This window comes from Phoxinus phoxinus (assembly GCF_949152265.1).
Source record: "Phoxinus phoxinus genome assembly, chromosome: 2".
In the NCBI taxonomy this organism is placed as follows: domain Eukaryota; kingdom Metazoa; phylum Chordata; class Actinopteri; order Cypriniformes; family Leuciscidae; genus Phoxinus; species Phoxinus phoxinus.
Genome location: NC_136877.1, coordinates 42,545,100 through 42,560,805, shown reverse-complemented (window position 1 = coordinate 42,560,805; position 15,706 = coordinate 42,545,100). Strand labels below are relative to the sequence as shown.

At 36.7% G+C, this 15,706-nt stretch overlaps 1 protein-coding gene across 3 annotated transcripts in view; it reads right to left on the bottom strand.

Annotated features, from left to right (window-relative positions):
• Nucleotides 1-3,379: 3,379 nt before the first annotated feature.
• The window catches only part of syt7b (synaptotagmin VIIb), a 127,871-nt gene continuing 115,544 nt past the window's right edge, over nucleotides 3,380-15,706 (bottom strand). Inside the window, exons 7-13 of one of the 3 annotated variants that reach the window (XM_079590577.1) lie at nucleotides 9,433-9,550; nucleotides 8,004-8,271; nucleotides 6,895-7,064; nucleotides 4,921-5,035; nucleotides 4,365-4,564; nucleotides 4,057-4,179; nucleotides 3,380-3,851 (exon numbers count right to left, since the gene is read on the bottom strand). In XM_079590577.1, the coding sequence (XP_079446703.1) occupies nucleotides 4,075-4,179; nucleotides 4,365-4,564; nucleotides 4,921-5,035; nucleotides 6,895-7,064; nucleotides 8,004-8,271; nucleotides 9,433-9,550 (976 nt within the window). In that variant the 3' untranslated portion in view covers nucleotides 3,380-3,851; nucleotides 4,057-4,074. Of the gene's footprint in view, nucleotides 3,908-4,056; nucleotides 4,180-4,364; nucleotides 4,565-4,920; nucleotides 5,036-6,894; nucleotides 7,065-8,003; nucleotides 8,272-9,432; nucleotides 9,551-15,706 lie in introns of all 3 variants that reach the window. The other 2 variants (XM_079590576.1, XM_079590575.1) reach the window with 2 other exon arrangements.

Sequence of the window (15,706 nt, the reverse complement as noted above, 5' to 3'; positions counted from 1 at the left end):
TGTCCTAACCCTGAAGTTAACCCTTACATTGACCTAGAAATGTTTTCACCATTGTACATAAATATTGCTTATCTACAGTACATTGCCTTATAATTTCAAGTAAGGAGTTTGCTTCTTCAATGAAGTTTTGTAGTCTGTTATAATAAGTATAGATATTTCTCCTAATTTTAACTGTTGACATGGTAACAATTTGAAACCTTCCCTTTCTATATTTGCCTTTTCTCTGTTACATAAGTAACACATTAAGAGGCGACAGAAATCCCAAGCAAACGCAGCATACAAAATGTTTTTCGGAAAACAAAATGTGATAGTATTGCTATTATATCCTGCAGACCTGCCATTTATAACTCACATTATACTAACCTCGGCGCCAGGCTAATGCTGCCTTCAAGTCATGTTGGAATGATCGTGTTTACGAGATGAGGCCGTATGAACAAGATCGCAATGTCGCAATTAGCATAATTATTTTCATTGAGCACAGAGTTTGTGAGTTGAGGGCATGTTGACTCAAGAATTATGCCAGAAGCTAATTGCTATCATAATAAGCCGTAATTGTGAATGTTGACGGCACAATTCAGTTTGTACACATTTTGTACATGAGGAATAACCAAAAAGCTTGCTACTAAATACTACTTATTAACCGGTTTATGAGCCGACAAGCTTGTGGAACTAAACTACATTGCACATCATTCTCTAAAGCAGAGATCCCCAAACTTTTTTTGGTCAGTTTATCCCTCAAATATTTACGTGAAGTATCCCCTGAGATTTTAAGTTAACATTTCAATAATTTAATTAAAAAAAACATAAAAAAAAAACATTTGCATGTTAATGGGTTTTCTGATGCCGGTTAATTATCAAATGATATGCACGAAAACTAAAAATATGATTTAATATAAGTGTATATTAAATTTTTTTTATTTTAAGTATTTATTTTAAGATCATTATTTTAAGTATTCATTATTTATTTATTTCAATTTGATTTATTTATTATTAGGTCTTCATTAAACAAATACTCCATGAAGTTACCCCATGAAATCCTGCTCAAAAGAATCAATTACACACATTTATCCAAGTTAATTTATGCCCAAAAAGTGAACACTGCAAAACTAATTTTGAACAAAAGTAGTGGAGAACAAAATCATCACTTTCAAGGAAAAAAGCACAAAAATAATAGAACTGTGGCAGTTTTCTTAAATGTAATAAATGATGTGAATTGAAATAAATACTAGATGAATGTTTTGATGCATATCTTAATTTATTTAGTAAATAGTTTAATAAATTTAAGCATGTCTTCGTAACAAATAAAAAAGTTTTAAAACGATTACTGGAGTACCTTTTATCAACATTTTGTTTAATTTAATGTTACTTGCTGTTTCTTTGCAATTATAAGTGAAAATTGTTTCTACACCATTTTTTTGTGTATTTGACTTTATGCTGTTGCAGAAATTTGAATAAATATGTGTCTATTTTATTCCAGCCAAAATCCTGCAGTAATTTGGATGTCTCGAACTTTGCATTAAGACTTGAAGGTAGCATAAGTCCTGTAAGGAATCAATCGTATGATCGTTGTGATCCAACTATCAACACATACACAAATACAGACAGCAACAAACGCATACAAACACACACACATCAAGTCAAAGACGCAAAAACAATCACATGACTTACACTATATTTCCTGCTTCCGCTCTTTTTCTTTAGTTAAGTTCTAAATTGCACGTCTTATTTTGGAGGGAACTTCTTCAGCCCTTTTGGAAATGAAAAGAAATGAACAGTGTTTTGGCAGCGTTGAACTCACATAGGCAGTGTCATTGCATACTGGTTATGTGGTTGATGCAATCCTCTGCAAGATGTGTACGTTACATGAGGAATGCTAGTTTAGATAAAAGGATTTCTGTGGTTCTGTTTCTACAACAAAGGCGTATATGTCGACACACACGCTTCAAACGCACACTCCTCTCTTGTCTATCTCATTTTGCTTTAGAAGAAATTAAGTCTACGCAAGTAAACAAATGCTTTGGCCAATGCATTGCAAGTGTGCCATCCTGGTGTACATCATGTGTTCACATTTGGCAGCTTTGGTTCCATTAAAACGAACTCTGGTGCGATTGCTCTGTTATTGTGGTTCATTTGAATAAGTGTAAACGCTGACATCCGAATCTTGGTGTGCACCAAACAAGCGGGCCGAGAGCCCTGAAAATGTGGGTCTCTGTGCACTTCCAAATGAAGCACCAACATCTAAACTAACCAAAAACAGGACGTGATGTCACAAGATGCGACCCTAAAAAGGAAAGAAATCTCAAGAATAAGCTAGAAGCTACGTTGCCTATCACACTTTGTTACAGGTGTCGGAAGCGCCGTCACTTTCGAGCAGATCTTCGTTTGTGTGTGTAACGGAGGAATTCCTGGTACTGTTACACATTTTATGAGCTCTTTGAGAGTTCTCAGCTGGTAAAAATACCATCATATGTAGGCTACGTACGCACATACAATGAGTCCATTTAGCCCAGCACACGGCATTGTTTTAGATGTTCCTTAAGTTCTGTCGCAAAATATACGTCGTACAAGTTTTGTATCTTCAGGTTCAGTGTGAACACACCCTTATGCAGGGTTCTGTAGTGGTAAACTTCAAGGGGGCGATAAGAGCTCCCTTCATATGTCTGCAGCAATAAACCGCACGCGAAAGAGAAATCACACCATAGCGCCTCTAGTGGTAACACTGAGAATTCGACACGTTCTTGCATTGTGTTACTAAGTCCATGTTTACACCTGATGTTAAAACACATTTTTGTTTCACACTTCTGATCACACTTAGAAAACGATAAATACAGGGGTCTAAAATGTTTCGAGCTCGTCTACTTTTGACCCATTCAACCAGGTTGCTTTTGTAGTCGCTCATGTGGTCAAATACGTTCAGACAGTCACAAAAGCGTCAGCATTACTGGACATGTTTTGAGAAAGCCCACCAAAACAATCAATTCAAACTTCACTACGTTGTACCAAAACAATTGAATTCCCTGTTACCATTTACTTTCTTTTCAGCTCACTCGTAAGCAGCATAATTCATTCATTCAATCATATTCGTGCACAGTACATCGAAAGTGATGTAGAATGTGACAAAATAAGAGGGGAGGGTCTTGACAAGATCCAAACACAAGTGGATTCATCTTAATACCAGGTGGAAACGGGACTTAATTGTACTTGCAACAATGCATGAAATCAAGCTTACATGGCTAGAAACAACAAGCATTCAAGTACTTGCGTAGACCCACTAACAATTCTCGTTTTTTTGTCCATATTTTGTTTTATACACTTATTGGAATGTCCTAAAATTGTTTAAACATATTTCCCCTATGCACTTGAACTGATCCAGTTAATTAAAGTGAGCTTCAATTTTTATAGTTTCCCGTTTTTTTTTAACAAGACCTCTTTTTTTCTGTCACATAACGGCACCCACAGTACATACAGACGACAAAGAGTTCCAACGAATTTCTACACTGTTCCGAGAAAAAACATCAAGAGGTGACGAAGTCCGAACACATAACAAGTTCATCCCTCTTTCAACTAGGTATTGCACTGTGGTTGCGATCCTTCCGGATCTTTCCGTACGCTCAGAGGGACGGCACGAGGGAGGTGAGACACAAAAATGGCAATATAGGGGTCTGTTCGGGAGATTGTTTTCAGCCGTTTCAAGTTCAGCGATTGAAGTTGATAGAAGTCACCCTGTTCCGCGGTTCAGCTGTTCAGAGAACAGTCGAGTTGTCAAACTTTTTGTCAAGGAAGACGAGTCCGTTTACCTCTCTCAGTTACGCAAGACTTTCTCTCCCAGTCTTCTTGGCAGTGCTTAGCCTCTTTTTGGTGGGAAAAAATAAACGCAGTGAATAAAGGAAGGATCTCCATAAACAAACTGCAGGAAAAAAATCGAGAAGGGAGAAAGAGAGACAGAGAGAGAGAGAGAGAGAGAGAGAGAGAGAAAGAAAGAAAGATAGTTGGATGGCTTTTGGTACCCGTGTTTAAACTTGTGCATATCAACAGGGTTTTGAAGGTGTTGTTTACTTTTGGTGGGCGGGTCCTTCAAGCTTTGAGAGCGTGCCATTGGGCAACAGCAGTGCGCGGACGACTCATCATGTCTTTCCAATGTTTTACCTCTGCTGGGCCACTCTTCCATGAGAGATAGATCTAGAAATATGGCATGAAAAGAAGAGAAGGAGAAAAGAAGAAGGTGGAAAAATAATAAGTATTGTGTTTTCCATTAAATTTACCAACACCAAAAAAGTTACAAACTGAAAAACCGCAACACTACATATATATATTAGTTTGATGCCCCAGTGTGTATGTGTGTGAATGTCCCCGTGACATCGCACCTTGCCTATTACATCATTGCGGCTCAGTCTGTCCTTATCCATGACTGTGATGACGATGGTGGTCTCTCTGAGGACGTGAGCAGGGACATCGAAGGGGAATGACTCATTAAATACTGGGTTCAAACACCTCTTCATCACCACCGTCTTCTTCTTCTCCACTCGTTTATCTTTGTTCATCAGCCACACTTTGACGTAGGGGTCTGAAACGCACGCAAACAGGCACCGGTCCACAGTGAGTTGCGTCTAGGGAATCAGAATTCCTGTGATGAATTCTAAACTTCATTCGAGATAATTATTGTGCTGACGGCATCTCGACAAGGACACTTAATTTCCACAGAAATCCCACATGCACAGAATATAACTATATTATATTTGCATTTATTCACTTAGCAGATGCTTTGCAAAATAACTTCCAGTGCATTCAAGGTAAACACATATACAGTGTGTCCTGTGAGAACTTAACACATGATGGTGTGCTAGTTTCATATTCTAGCAGCTGAGCTAGAAGGTTATATTTATGATTCATCTATGAGGTTTTATGGGTGCATGTTCATACCGGATGTTCCCCCGATGTCCATGGCTTTGAGATTGCGTGCCTTGACGATGCTCACAGTGATGGTGTTGGCTGTGGGATTGTAACACAGAGACAAAAGGAGGTCTCCTCGACTCCCCTGAAGAAATGAACACAGTAAGGTCAGTACCGGACCGGTGCATTGGTCACGCAAGCGGATGGTTCATATGAGGTCACAATTGTTTTTATGTGAAATAACCAGGCAAATCCAAACCTCTTTTTTATTTTTGTCATTTTTAAAAGTATTTTTTCAATAACTTACTATCTAATTTATATTCTATCTAATTTTTATTTAACATTGTTGTATATCTCACACTATATGGTATACCATATAAATGTTTTTTATATGGTATACTATAAACACCATATTAAATATATTTAATTATACATAATTATGTATATTTCATAGGATATTTAATTCGTGTTCTGGTTGTTATTCCACTCATTACATCTATTTCATATATCATAAATCTATTTCACACAATGTATTAACTGTCTCAGATTTATAATTTCTGTTACCTTCTCTTTTTGTGTCTACCTGATAGAATAATATATATATATATATATATATATAAATATAAATAAAATGATTATGCTATATATATGTTATTAAACATGCTTTTTAAAAGACATGGCAGTCAGATGAGTTTTGGTAACAGGACTGAGAAAAATGCATCCATCTTCCACTTTTCAAAACTAAATCAAGTTACTTGAGATGGACCAACTCATACTGTATGTTGAATAGTTAAATATATGTATTATAAGATTCAGTTTAAAAAAAAAAAGTTAAAAAAAAAAGTTGTATTTGACACCCATTCAGTGGAATAGACCATATACACATATACTGTACAAGTTAATGAACGCAAATAAGACACACAACATCTTAAATTACGTTGTTGTTTAAAAAAAAATAAAAATGAAAATGTGCACTGTGATATTTGGTCAAGCTTTGGCTGAAAAAAACTAAAAATCATCATATATCAGCTAATTGTATCAACCTGAACCATATAGTGCCTATTACAAAAAAGTGTTTTAAATAAAATTCGGTTTCACTTTATTTGGATGGTCCCTTTAACACATTCTGTCAATGTTGTCTGTAAGTAATATTGCCCCTTCATGTCTACTAACTATCATTAGAGTGTTAGTAGAGCATTAGTAGACTGGTAGGGTTAGGGTTAGAATAAGTTGGCATGTAGTTGCAAAGTTACTTATAGTCAGTAGAGTGTCTGTTGGAGGAGCATCACAATAAAGAGTTTGCAGATATTAAGCAGATAGTCTACTAATATTCTAATGAGAGTTAGTTGACATGTATTTGCACAGTTACTTATAGTTAACAGAATGTTCAAAAGGGACCATCAAAATAAAGTGTTACTTCCAACTTCTATATTGATCACACATGCAGTTCTATTCACCTCATACCAATCGAGTGACTTCATGAAATATTTGTACTCATAACAACGGATTTGTCACACGGCAGGACCATTTCAATGAACTATGAAGTGTTAGTCGGAACCCTGCAGCTTCAAACACTAACTACATCACAGGCGATGGACTTTTCACACCGGAATCAATGAATCTGTGGGTGATCTTTTGGACGCCCCATGCCAGAAAACTCTTTCAGGAGAACTTCAAAGACTCATTTGTGCCCCTTTTGTTCTTGCGTAAAAGGGCTAAAACGTTTGACAGCACCCAGCGTGTCATTACTTGAGGCATGACAAGCTCTCCACATCATAATCAACCCACTGCACAATTAATGTTGTATTGTCCCTGTCCCTACTCCCTAGCCGACCCCATTCCGTCACTTCATCTCTGCTTTCCTTTGACTATTATTGGCATCTGTTGTTCCTGCATTGGTGTCTTTGGCTCCTTCCTCATGCCCGTGCAGGACTCTGCAAAAGCTCTTCAAATTTCACAATGCTAGAAAGGTAACTGAGTACAGACACACACTGATCTACTCACACTTCCATCGCTGCAGGGCTTCAGCTCCTTCCAGAGGGTCTGCATGTGGGCCAGATCCATCTTGTTCAGGGGGATGGACACCTCTCCTATAGGGTCATTTCTGCTAAAACGGTCATAATCCAGCACTTGCATGTACAATGTGCGTTGCACCACCTTCTCAAATGGGAACCCTGTGAGAGAAATGAGAGGGGGATAATTTTAGCCAAAATTATTTACAGCTCACTATGGGGTCCAAAAATACTGTGGACCGGCTCCAGGGTGTTCATTGACCATCTGATGCATACGGCATACAACACTGTTTGCACTGGGAAACAATTGCGAGGAAGAGCTAATATAATAAACTATCATTTATTTAATTTGGTTTAACACATTTGTTTTCTTGAGCATCAAATGAGAGAATGATTTCTGAAGGATCATGTGACTGAAGACTGGAGTAATGATTTATTTCTTCACAGAAATAAATTCCATTTGAAAATATATTAAAATTGAAAACAGTTATTTTAAATCGTAATAATATTTCACAATATTACAGTATTTTTAATCAAATAAATGCTGTCTTGGTGAGCGTAAGAGACTTCTTTCAAAAACACCCCAAACTTTAGAATGGTATTAGAAAATACATTTTCTTTTTAGAAAATTATAAATTAATATAATAAAAATACTTGCTAATTATAAATGGCTGTCATGGTGGTGTTGTTACAGCAGGGTCTAACAAGTCAATGCTAACCAGCCAATTGTAATAATATTTCACAATATTACAGTTTTTTACTGTATTTTTGAATAAATAAATGCAGCCTTGGTGAGCATAAGAGAATGTTCAAAACGTTTTCAAAAACATGAAAACATCTTTTGAACAGTATGGGTTGAATTTTCATTGAAAACTTCTGATTTTTAGGCTTTTAACAATATATATATATATATATATATATATATATATATATATATATATATATATATATATATATATATATATATACATTTACATGTGATGTGAATTTAGTTTGCCCGAGTCAAAAGTCAGGTTACACGAGGAAAACCGCCTTCAAATTACATAAAGACAAGGAATTCAAAATACATAATAATGCAGTGAGATGCAAAAACAAACCGACCTTCAAATAGGAAGGTCTCGTTCCAATGAGGGTTGAGGTTCTTTCTTTTGACCTTGGTCTCAAGTTTGTGCTTCTTGTCTGGCAGAAGGTAGAGTTTGACAAATGGGTCTGAAGTTCCAGAAAAGTCTTTCGCAGGTAGATCCTGACCCTTCAGGATTTTTACTGTTAGTGTGGAGTCCTGAAAACTGTATCCCACGCTGAACTGGATGCGTCCCAGCTTCTCACACACGGGTCCTTCATGTTCCTCTTCCTCAGATCCTGGGGACAACTTACAAACCAAAGTGGACACAATTGTCATTAAACTGCCGCTTTAAATCTCTTTACGTTAAATCATTATTACCAAAACCATATTGCAGTGTGTCATGCACTATAACTGTATCTAGAAGCAAAGTTAAAGACAATATATATTATCTACACGATGGAATAAAATACAAAATAATACAAAAATATAATTAACACCACCAACGTGTTTTGGAGAAAAACATTTATTTCATAATGTGAGTTACCCCTCTTTTACTTCAATATAAGGTTAGATTTTTGCAATGTTTTTGAATGAAAGATCAAAAGGATAAACAATGCAGATACATTTTTTTTTACAGTCATTTTGATCATATTTACCAGAGGTGACATTAATTCTGACTGTATAAAGATATTGAATAAAGTTTAATAAATGCAATATTTGTGTTATGTATTTGTTTGCTAATGACAGTATCCCATAATTAGATTAACAGCTAACGTGCTCAATCAAAAAAATCAACTGTGAGTCGCGCTTCACAATACTTACAATAGTTATTTAGTTGGTTTGAATCAGGCTAACTTATGCAACGGACTACCCTGCTGCCTAAACATGATTACCAAAACATAACAAAAATGATGGCGGGATACTTTCTAACAGGTTGTGATATTCTGACATTAATATGTGGTGAAGGGCGAAAAGTTGGCGACCGGCTGGTGGTCTTTACAAACACCTTAGTAATCCATCACTTAAAGTGGTCTGACAAGCAGCGGCATATCGAATTAATGAACTCCCATCCGTGTCAGGACCTTGGCTGAAAGTTGGGCTTAATTTGACACGCCATGCCCCAATCCCTGGATCCCCCCCAGTGGGACTCAAAGCTCTTAAAGAGGAAGCACCATCATTAGCCCTCATCACTTCTCTTTAAAAACGCCTTACCACCCACGTAATGACACACAGACCCTGTGAAGGCCGTCATCCGCGGTTCCTTCAGCACATTGTACCCGTTCTAATTACCGGCTTTTTAGAGGTAAGTTGCCTTTGACACATCTGTCTGTGTGACTGACTGCAGTAACAGAGCGCACCAATTACACATAATGCATCCCTGTGTTTAAAGGATTCCCATCAAAACTAGTGCAACTTTAGAGAGGCAAAGCAAAAAGAAAACAGTCCACAGCCACAGGTTCGCATTACCATCACCAGATCACTCGTGACGGAGTTGGCCAGGTCTGAGACGGAAGAGTTCGCGTCCGTCCGACGGTTGCTCTCGTCTGGGGTCTGACCTTTGGGGCTGCTGCCGGGTTTATTAGATCTGAGGAAGAACCACAAGAGAAAAGTGTCACTTTTATAGCATGTAGCATTAAAATACTTTCTCCTTACTACTACATTTGCACCTGTAAGCTGTCCATTGCTTTACTTTGCTTAAGTGTAGCTCTGTGGTGCTATTATCTGCATGAGACAGGGTTCGGCTGGGAAACATTGCCTTGTTAGACCGTGCTGGTAGAGGCCGTTATACCATGACAGCCATTCAAAATGAGCAAATATTTTTATTATATGAATAAAAAATATTCTAAAATAAAATGTATTGCAAGCAGGATATCCTTTCTAAAGTTTAGGGTCAATAAGATTTTTAAAAATGTTTTTGAAATAAGTCTCTTATGCTCTTCAAGGCTGAAGGCTATTTGATGAAAAATACAGTAAAAAAAAACGTTAAATTGTAAAATATTATTACAATTTAAAATAAATGTGGTAACACTTTACTTGAAGGGGTGTGCATAAGACTGACATGACACCTTCATAATCATGACATGACACATGTCATGAATATGAAGGAGGTTTTATGCATGTTTATTATGACAACTGTCATTAAGTGTCATTCGCTCAATTATGACATTTTTAATGCAAATATGACATAGTTTGAGATGTCTTTGTTATGACAACTTGACATAAACCAATACATCATAACCTGTCAGTGTCTTGGTATCACAACTTGACATTACCAAGACAACCTAAATTGTCATAAATATGACAAACATGACAGATTATCAAACTTAAGAAACCACTTAGCGTTAACATTATTAAACTGTCATGTGGTTGGTTTTGACATCGGCTGCCATGAGGCCATTATAACGGTGTCATGAATATTTTTCTTGACCTCAACTACAGTGGTACAAATTGAATTTGTCATTAAAATGTTATAATGTTAACCCATAAAGCTAAGTGGTTTCTTAAGTTTGATCATTAATCTGCTATGTCATGTTTATGACACAGTATTTATGACAGGTTGTGTTGTCTAAGTAATGTCAAGTTGTCATGACAAAGAAACTGACAGGTTATGATGTATTGGTTTATGTCAAGTTGTCATAACAAAGACATCTCAAACAATGTCATATTTGCATTAAAAATGTCATAATTAAGCGAACGACACTTAATGACAGTTGTCATAAACATGCATAAAACCTCCTTCACATTCATGACATGTGTCATGTCATGATTATGAAGGTGTCATGTCAGTCTTATGCACACCCCTTCAAGTAAAGTGTTACCATAAATGTTTTCTATTTTTAGTATATTTTAAAATGTAATTTATTTCTGTGATGCAAAGCTGAATTTTCAGCATCATCACGCGTCTGTCACGTGATCCTTCAGAAATCATTCTAATATGATGATTTCCTGATCGGGAAACATTCATTATCACCGATATTGAAAACACTTGTGCTGCTTAATATTTACATGGAAATAGAGACAAATTTTTTCAGTATTCTTGATGATTAGAAAGGTAAAAAAACTATGTAAAATACTTTACTGGCACTTTTGATTAATTTAACCGTTTATCTTATTTGCTGAATAAATGTATTGATTTTCTGTAAAAAAATATGACCCTAAACTTTTGTATGTATCACTAATATGGCATTATGGTACAGCAGATATATGTTCTTAAACATCTTGCTCAAGGACTATTAAGCTGTTTAACGGTGGATGAAATGACAGATATATTTAACATTATTCAATAAAAACAAAAAGCATTTCTAAATAGATGAATCAAATGAAAAAAGAATATGCTTAGAGAACTGTTCCATTAGCTTAGCAAAAAGCTAACAGCAATCTCTCTGCATATATAGTGTCCTAAATCACTCACTGATGAGGTTTCATTTCAGTTATGGATGCTGCCTATAGGTAGTAGACAGAAAGGCAGCTCACTAGGTTTTGCAACAGAGCCTGAGTGATGCCACATTGAGGTACTATCAGACATTTGTCCTCACTGGGAAGCTAAAAAATTTAATACAATTTGTAATTGTAATAAATCCATATTTGTTATACAAGAACATTACAGTTCTGTGGAGATTTGGAATCAATAATAAAGGCAAGACAAAGAACATAAAAAAGTGAGGCCAACAATGCTATAACTGAGATTGAGTGTATGAGGAAAAGACACAACAAAGAAGCTGCTCTGAGGCAAATAGTTCTACTATAAAGCATTACATTCAGTATTTACTCAGTTCAGAACAGCGAGGAGATAAAAGGAATGGGGAAACAGTGAGATAAAACGGTGTTTTTCCTGTTAAAGAATTTTCAGTTCAAAAGAAAGCCAAGATTATAATCATAGCAAAAGAGTCTAACATATGAATTTTGAAGAGAAAACAGCAGTGGATGGATGGAGTCTGAAAATCGGACAGATTTCAGAGGCCATGGTGGTAAGTTGAGTTTTGACGGTAAGTTGACATCTGGTTTGCATCGTTTACTGTCTTTTTTCTATTTGCCCATCAATGGCAAAAAGGCCATAACTAAAATAGAGGAACACAATTGGTATAGGAGAATGTAACACAACAGAAAGTATATGTAGGTCAAAGTATAGACTTAACAGATACATGGACAGATTAATAGGTCAATAAACAAACATAGTCCCATCCGGACTCTGGGAATTGTAATGAATTTAATGATTCTATTACATATTCCAATTTCACTTAGGGCCTAATCATTTCTTAATGGTTTTCAATGAACTTACCGGGTCCATGATGACTTAATTAATGATCTTTTTGGTGCTTTTGAGGAAGCAATTGGCCCTAACTATACTACACAAAACCTAGAGTGAATTGCTCCGACAAACATCAGGGCTTTGTTCCAAAACCTAGTGAGTGCTTATGTAATTGTCACGGATTGGCTGAGGATGAAGACGATTGTCACGTGTTGCCTTAGTTACGGTTTCGTTTTCTGTCAGTATATGTTTAGTCACATAGTTTCCCTGTGTTAATTTGTTCTCCTGACCTTTTCCCGCCACTAATCTGTTGTCATGGACACTCATTCACGATCATCTTGGTGTATTTGGGTTCCTAATTTCCTTTTTTTCTTTGAGTATTATTTGTGCTATGCATCTATCTATCTATCTATCTATCTATCTATCTATCTATCTATCTATCTATCTATCTATCTATCTATCTATCTATCTATCTATCTATCTATCTATCTATCTATCTATCTAAACAAAACTCTGTTCTGAATGTGTAACTTACTGTAGATACTGTCATAACAAACCAGTCCGAAATTACTAACCGAAATTACAGCGAGTGTCACAAGCCTTAAAAAAAACACAATACACTAATGGTTGTAGTTTATTTTTATTTTTTATCTTGATGTGATCATAAAATAATGACCTTCGATTCAGTACGATCATGCTTCATTAATTATAAAAGATGAGACTCAAGCAAACAATTCATTCTCAAATGAATGCGAGAAACGTTTTTCATGTTCCTTTAAAATGTTAAGTGTACACATTCAAGAACCATTTCTTTTTTAAAACTGAAATCAGCTCTTAAAAAGAACCGGTTCTTGATTTTCAGCCCTACTGACACACTATATAGAAAAATCGGTGAGCAAATGTGTGCTAACAGTAATGGCGCCCCTCCGGTTATTACAAGTCACAGTGGGACTGAAAGAGTCCAGCACTAATAGACCTATGATGAGTTTGTAGTTATATGGCTGCCAGAGGGGGGAGACGGATAGCCGCCTTTGACTTTTTGTCCCCGGGGAAAAGAGAGGGAGAAGAAACAGGTGCTGTTGGCACGGCAACGGCTGGAGAGATGGCAAGGGCACTTGGTGTGTGGAATGCTGGGAGATACGGCTCGTCGCTGGCTTGAGAGTGACAGGCAGACTCATGGAGGGGAAGACAGACACACCGTCTGAAGAGTGATGGTCCACTCACCCATAAACACATACACAGAAGACAGCGACAGTCATCATTTCTTTAACACCCTGTCTGAATTTGTCTCCGTAAGAGAAATCCTGCAAGAGTAATTTCCTCTTCCTGTAACGGCGACTGGTCAGTGTCCGACGGGTTAAAAGTGACCATTAAAGCTGCTTGTGAAACCATCTCATTATGTTCAGAGTGACATGACAGAAAATCGTTCAAAAGTCTCAGATCAATCAGTCCTACATGTAGTTAACTTTATATGGATCCATAAAGACAATATTAAAGAGATAGTTCACTGAAATGTGAAAAATGCTCACAGAAAAAAAGAGAGAGACATTTTTCTCATTTACTCTTCCTGATGTTTTTCCAAACTTATATTTTCCTCCAAACAATGGAAGTTAATGAGATCTAATGTTTTTTGGTCCCCACTGACTTTTAATGCATGGAGAAAAACACTAGTTTGAAAGATGATTTAAATGCTGACAGACATTTTATTTTTGACTGAGCTGTCCCTTTAAGAGTGTGCAACCTGAATAAATCAGGATAATCCAAAATATAACTTGATTCCATCACAAATTATTTATGAAAAATGTTTTTCACACAAAATCCAGCCTACATTTTTCTCGTTTGAGAAGCAGTTTCACTCAGATATACATCACAATAGAAAAACAAATATACACACATATATTTTTTAGATGGGCCCCTGGCCTAAAACATTGCCTCAATAGCCACTAATCTGATGAAAGATTACACTTTTTTCCCCCCGAATAATATGCAAATATATATTATATTACCAAGAGTGTGCATTAAAGGGGATACTGTATATGTAGAATTCAGAAACCCTTGTTATTAGTGACACCGGTGGCCGTTAAGTGAACTGCAGCCAGCAACTTATTACCCATGCTCACACTCAATGTACAAGAGACTGAGCGTGATTCAAGGCCCCCAATATACTCATTGCAAAATTATTTTTCGTTCTTCGCTTAGAAGTAAAAAGTTGGAAATACAGGGAACATCCCGCCACCGTCCACGCGGCTGAGAGCGACGTAATTTTTTTGTCGTTTTCACGGATTTGTGAGAATGGGGATTGTTTTGACAATAATGTCGTCTGAACGCGGAAAACTCAAAGGAAAAACTTCTTCGTTTTAAGCAAATCAATGTCGTGTAAACGTACCCTAGGTAGATTTGGCTATGTGAGTGTTACATGTCTGTTTGTTTTTGGACTTTGGCCTTCTGTGTTCATTTTGTTCAGTTTCCCGCCACTCCTTGTTTCCATGACCACAGTCTTCATTAGTTCATTTGGTTCAGCTGTGTGTCTTGATTATCTTGTTAATCAGTCTAATTATTTCCACCCTATCAACTGTGTATTTAAGTCTGAGTCTTGTGCTGTCTAGTTGTCTGTCATCATTGATGGTGACCTGGTTGTTCTGTCCTGTGTTTCCTAATCTCCCGAGCATTTCTGTAAGTTTAAAGTGTATGATTAATAAAGACTGCTGCTTAGAAATCCTGTTTCCTTGTTGCAGCAACCAGACACCTAACAGTGAGACTATAGTTTGAATTAATCGCTTTTCTTTGCATGACAAATTATAACCTTACAGTACAGAATGGCTCATTCGGCATTATCCTGAACATTGTATAAGCATTCATTTCATATGTCATTGTACAGAAGAGAGGTTCTCAGGAGCGTGCGTAAATGTCACATCCTTTGGATTTCCCTGGCGAAACCAGGAGTCCTTCACATAAAAATCAGTCTACAGGCTTTTGTAGACAACCTTTAGGAAGTCGGGGAAGGTCTAATTTTTTACGCTTCTTTACAAGCCGTTCACACATTTGCAATACAAAAAGCGATAAATACATTCTTACATATGGCCCACTGACAATGTTCCTTTCAGACTTTCCAAGACACATATTTAGCTGCACATGAGTGTACTGAACACGTCCCAAGTCCCTATAAGTTTCCTCCCACTATATCAATTATGCAATATCCAAGGATTCCTGTGGAATTTTACATAAGCATGAACGAGTATCTGGAGGGCAACTTGGAAGAGATGCAGCCTTTATTACTTAAGGTTTTCATATCTAAACTCCTTCCATTGGTGGAAGATCAGGAGGTCATCGCAGCCTTCACTGCATTAATGTCTCCCGCAGGGTTGGATGGAGATTGTGTAAGCATCAGATTTTAACTAGCGCACTCTGCTTAGGTTGTTATAACCTTCGAGAGAGTGTTTCAGGGGTTCTATTGTGATACTAAGGTCAACATTAGACTAAAAGCAAAACAAA